This window comes from Coffea arabica, chromosome 6c, assembly GCF_036785885.1.
Source record: "Coffea arabica cultivar ET-39 chromosome 6c, Coffea Arabica ET-39 HiFi, whole genome shotgun sequence".
Lineage (NCBI taxonomy): Eukaryota > Viridiplantae > Streptophyta > Magnoliopsida > Gentianales > Rubiaceae > Coffea > Coffea arabica.
Genome location: NC_092320.1, coordinates 57187219 through 57191295, shown reverse-complemented (window position 1 = coordinate 57191295; position 4077 = coordinate 57187219). Strand labels below are relative to the sequence as shown.

General features: G+C 34.6%; 1 protein-coding gene across 1 annotated transcript; it reads left to right on the top strand.

Annotated features, from left to right (window-relative positions):
• The first annotated feature begins 2949 nt into the window (after positions 1-2949).
• On the top strand, positions 2950-3861 carry LOC140008830 (uncharacterized). Its single transcript, XM_072053723.1, has one exon. It carries the CDS (start codon positions 2950-2952, stop codon positions 3859-3861), a length of 912 nt encoding a protein of 303 aa, XP_071909824.1.
• The last annotated feature ends 216 nt before the right edge of the window (positions 3862-4077 follow it).

Sequence of the window (4077 nt, the reverse complement as noted above, 5' to 3'; positions counted from 1 at the left end):
ATCGAGGTGTTAATTATCCACTTTTATAACTGGAAATAAAATGACGGATCATGATGTTCTATATATCTTTTTTTTTTTTAAACATGAATGTTACATGTTTGGCTTTCTAGCATCTAATTTAATTTTAAAAGGATATTCTGTCTGTCTGTAACTTATTACGTGCTTCAAGTACATATTGTTTTCAATTATATTTTAATTAACATTATAAAAACTAGTTTTTTAAATACTATAAAAATTTTTAAAATATACTCTAAAAGGTACTCTAAAAAGTAGTCTAAATTTTTTTAATATTTAAAAAATATCCCAAAATATATTTTAAAAACTCTACTACAATAAAATTTTTCAAAACCATCCTAAAAAATAGCTAATCCAAACGAAGCTACCTGCATATTGCAGTACCATGTCAGATAATATCCTATTGGCCAAGGAAGAATCAAACGTCACAAAGAGGATGGGAAAAATTAAGAAAGAATGAGACAAAAACCAATGCAATGAAGCGTAGTCTAATAGATAATACACTTTACCTATAACTAACAGATTATAGATTCGAGTCATCACCGTGATAAGTAGAAAATCACTGTTAATCCTTTTTTTTTAAAAAAAAAAACAATAAACAAGTGCAGACCAAAAAAAAAAAGAAAAAGATAATTTTGAGCACAATTGGAAGAACACAAAAAAGTAATTTATGTTGAAGTACCTTAAAAGACTCCAAGGAAGAGCAAGACTGCGTTTGATAAAATAATTATAGTGTCCCAGAAAAGCTCACGTGTATGACTTTGTCCTTCAACAAAGGTAAATCAGTCAGTTACCTTCAATACTTAATTGTAATAAGGCCTGTCAACAAAGGCATTGAACAGGCCAAATGAATATATAAATACTCAAAAAGGATATAAAACAAATACTAATAAATACAGCATACTCAAGATTCTAAAAAGGAGCACAATATAATAACCCTATTTGCCGGTTGAACGGCACAACATCACTCGAAATAAATCTAAGATATACATCTAGAGATCTGCGCTTGTGTATGACTGCTTCTGTTTTGCACCTTTTTCTTTTCTCTGTTACTTATAGTAGTTCAATTTGTAGAAGATAAAAATGCTGCAACTTCCAACTTGGATGGGCACTAGGTGAGTGACCTATCTTCATCAAACAAAAATGTGAAATTTTTTTTAACATAATTAGTAGCGTCTATTAAAATAAATTATGATCAATTATTGATTAAACTAACAAATAACCTAATTGTTGGTACTGAAGGAAGGAGATGTATGAGAAGAAGTTTGACTCCAACAATTTTGGACATTTCAAAATAAAGTTAAAAAGTGCTTTTCTTTAAATTTTGTGAGGAATGGGTTTTTTTTTATAATATATTTTGAAGGGCAGCAAATATGCTTTGCAATATTTTACTATTTTTTAAACAAAACCTTTTTTATTCATTCATTCACCCCCAGGAACGATTACATAAAAAATTCCGACCCACAGGAATCTTCTCCAAAAGCTAGGAAAGCTTAACCTATCCATCCATATGTCACTGCAGGCCATAGGGGGCAGCTCTACAAAGGAATCAAACAAAGCATCACTTCCCCGGTTCGCACCCATCTTGGCCAGCCTGTCCGAAGGTTTATTTGCCTCTCTAAAACAATGCGATACTGACCGAAACAAACTTTGGAATCGCAACAGATCATCCAATTCCACCTGCAAAGGCCAGGGGCATACATGATCCCTTGTTATGATCTGAACCAGGGTTAGGGAGTCCACCTCCAAGTGCAGATCCATGAAGCCTCGAACTACACACTATTTTACCCCATACACCAAGGCTTTTAACTCGACATGCAGGCTGGTGGTGACACCAAAGAAGCAGGAGAAGCCAAAGAGAAATCCCCCCTGGGAGTCCTGCAAAAGCCCCCCCTCCACTCAACCCTGGATTGCCAAGAGAACACCCGTCTTAAAGAATAGTAGGAAAGAACTTTCTAAGAAGAAAGATTTTTCTTCTTTGTAACAAACCTAACTTTGTAAAATATGAGGTTACTTAGATGAAAACCAAAGAAACTAACTGACGCATCATAGTAGAAATGAATTCACAAGTTATTTTCTTATCATCATCCTCTAACTAGTGACACATATAAGCGAGCATCATATTTTCTCATCATCATCCTCTAACATGTGAAACACACGCATTACAATTGACTCCTTATGCCTTTTTCTTTTGAAGGAATTGTAGTAGTTAAATCAAGATTATTATTATTAGTTAATTTCTATATTGTTGGTCTTGGTTTCCTAGTCGGTAGTGTTTTTTAAGTCCAAGTCCAATTGTTTAATAGATTCCCTTTGTGATTCGGAAGCTAAGTTTTAGGAGACTGAGTGGTCTATATATACCGCTGCTTGTAGCCTGGTCCTGTGTGCCGTGAGTTGAGAAGAATACGATACATTGGTGCCTCCTCAGAGCTTTGCTTGTTTTTGTCTTTTGTCGTTTTGTCGTTGCCTTTTCTTTCCTTCGATTTTCGTTTCCGCTGCAATACTTGTGTCTTTGACTTTGAGTTTTGCCTTGAATTGTTTTATCCTGTGGGTTGTATTCCTACAAAGTGGCATCAGAGTTTTGCTTGAGATCCTAAGAAATTAAAATATGGATCCAAATTATTTGCACAATTGTCACGTTTTTATCTTCGATGGCAAAAATGATTTTGAGGCTGGAGGTCAATGATGAAGAATTTTTTCCAAAATATTGGAGTTTGGAAAATTGTTTAAATAGGATATACGGAACTGGTAGAAGGTATAGAATTATCAAGCGATGCAGTTAAAGAATTAGAGAAAAATAGACAGTTGGATTGTAAGGCAGTGTACTATCTCAACACTCAAGTCCAGTTGCATGTTGCCAAAAAATTTATACATTCAAAGTCAGCAAAAGAGGCTTGGACAATTTTAGTGAACTCAAATCATGATGCTGCTAACATGAGAAAAATTAGATTGCAGGAACTTAGGAGACAATTTGAGTTGGTCCAGATGAAATCCACGGAGTCAGTTAAAGATTTTATTGGCACAATTAAAGAAATTGTCAATGATATGGAGTCCAATGGTAAGAATTTGGAAGAGGTTAGAGTTGTTGAAAAAGTTATGAGATCTCTAACTGCCAAATTTCACACCAAGAAGGCGGTCCTTGAAGCCACAAAGGACCTTGACAATTTGTCACTTGCTGAATTGGAAGGTGAATTGTTGACGTATGAGATGTCCCTGAATCAGCAGCCATTGGATACAGTAGAGGAGATGTTACAAGCCAAGGAGGATCACCCAAAAGGAAAAGAGGAGGTGAATCGCATAGATACAAATCAAAGGGGACAGAACTTCAGAGGTAGAGGACATGGAGGTAGAGGTAACTTTCGTGGTCATGGAAGAGGTAATTTTCTTACCAACCCAGAAATAATTCTAATAGGGATCAGAAAAACAATCAATAGGAAAGTCAAAGAAATAATTTTCAAATGCGTAATAGATCTAATGTGCAATGTTATAATTGTGGTAAAATTGGTCATTATCAGAATGAATGTTGGTCCAATAAAGAGGTACATGCTAAAGGGGCTGAAAATAGTAGTGATAGAGAGGAGACCTTCTAGTTCTACAGCTGAAGAGTCTATGAAGAATGATTGGTTTATTGATTCTAGTTATAGTAATCATATATGTGGTAAAAAGGAGATGTTTTTTGACCTGGATGAATCTTTTCATGCATCTGTGAGATTTGAAAACAATGAAAAAGTGCATGTTCTTGGAAAAGGAAAAATCAGAATTATCTTGCAAGATGGGTCTTCGAATTATATTTCTGATGTTTTCTATGTGCCAAGTGAATATCATAATTTGTTGAGTTTGGGATAATTGTCTGAGAAAGGTTATGATCTGCATTTTAAATATGGTGATGGTACCATAAGTGATGAGAAATTGGGATTAATTGCCAAGGTAAAATGAACCGTAGTCATTTGTGGCCTCTTTCTCTTAACTGTGGTGATTTACCTTGCTTTAATTCCATGACTTGTGATGATTCTTGGTTATGGCATATGCGTTTTGGGCATTTGAATTTTGGGAGTTTGAAAT

What these genes read in the sequence shown, in the direction of transcription:
- LOC140008830 (XM_072053723.1), top strand. Translation starts at nt 2,950, where the DNA reads ATGAGAAAAATTAGATTGCAGGAACTTAGGAGACAATTTGAGTTGGTC.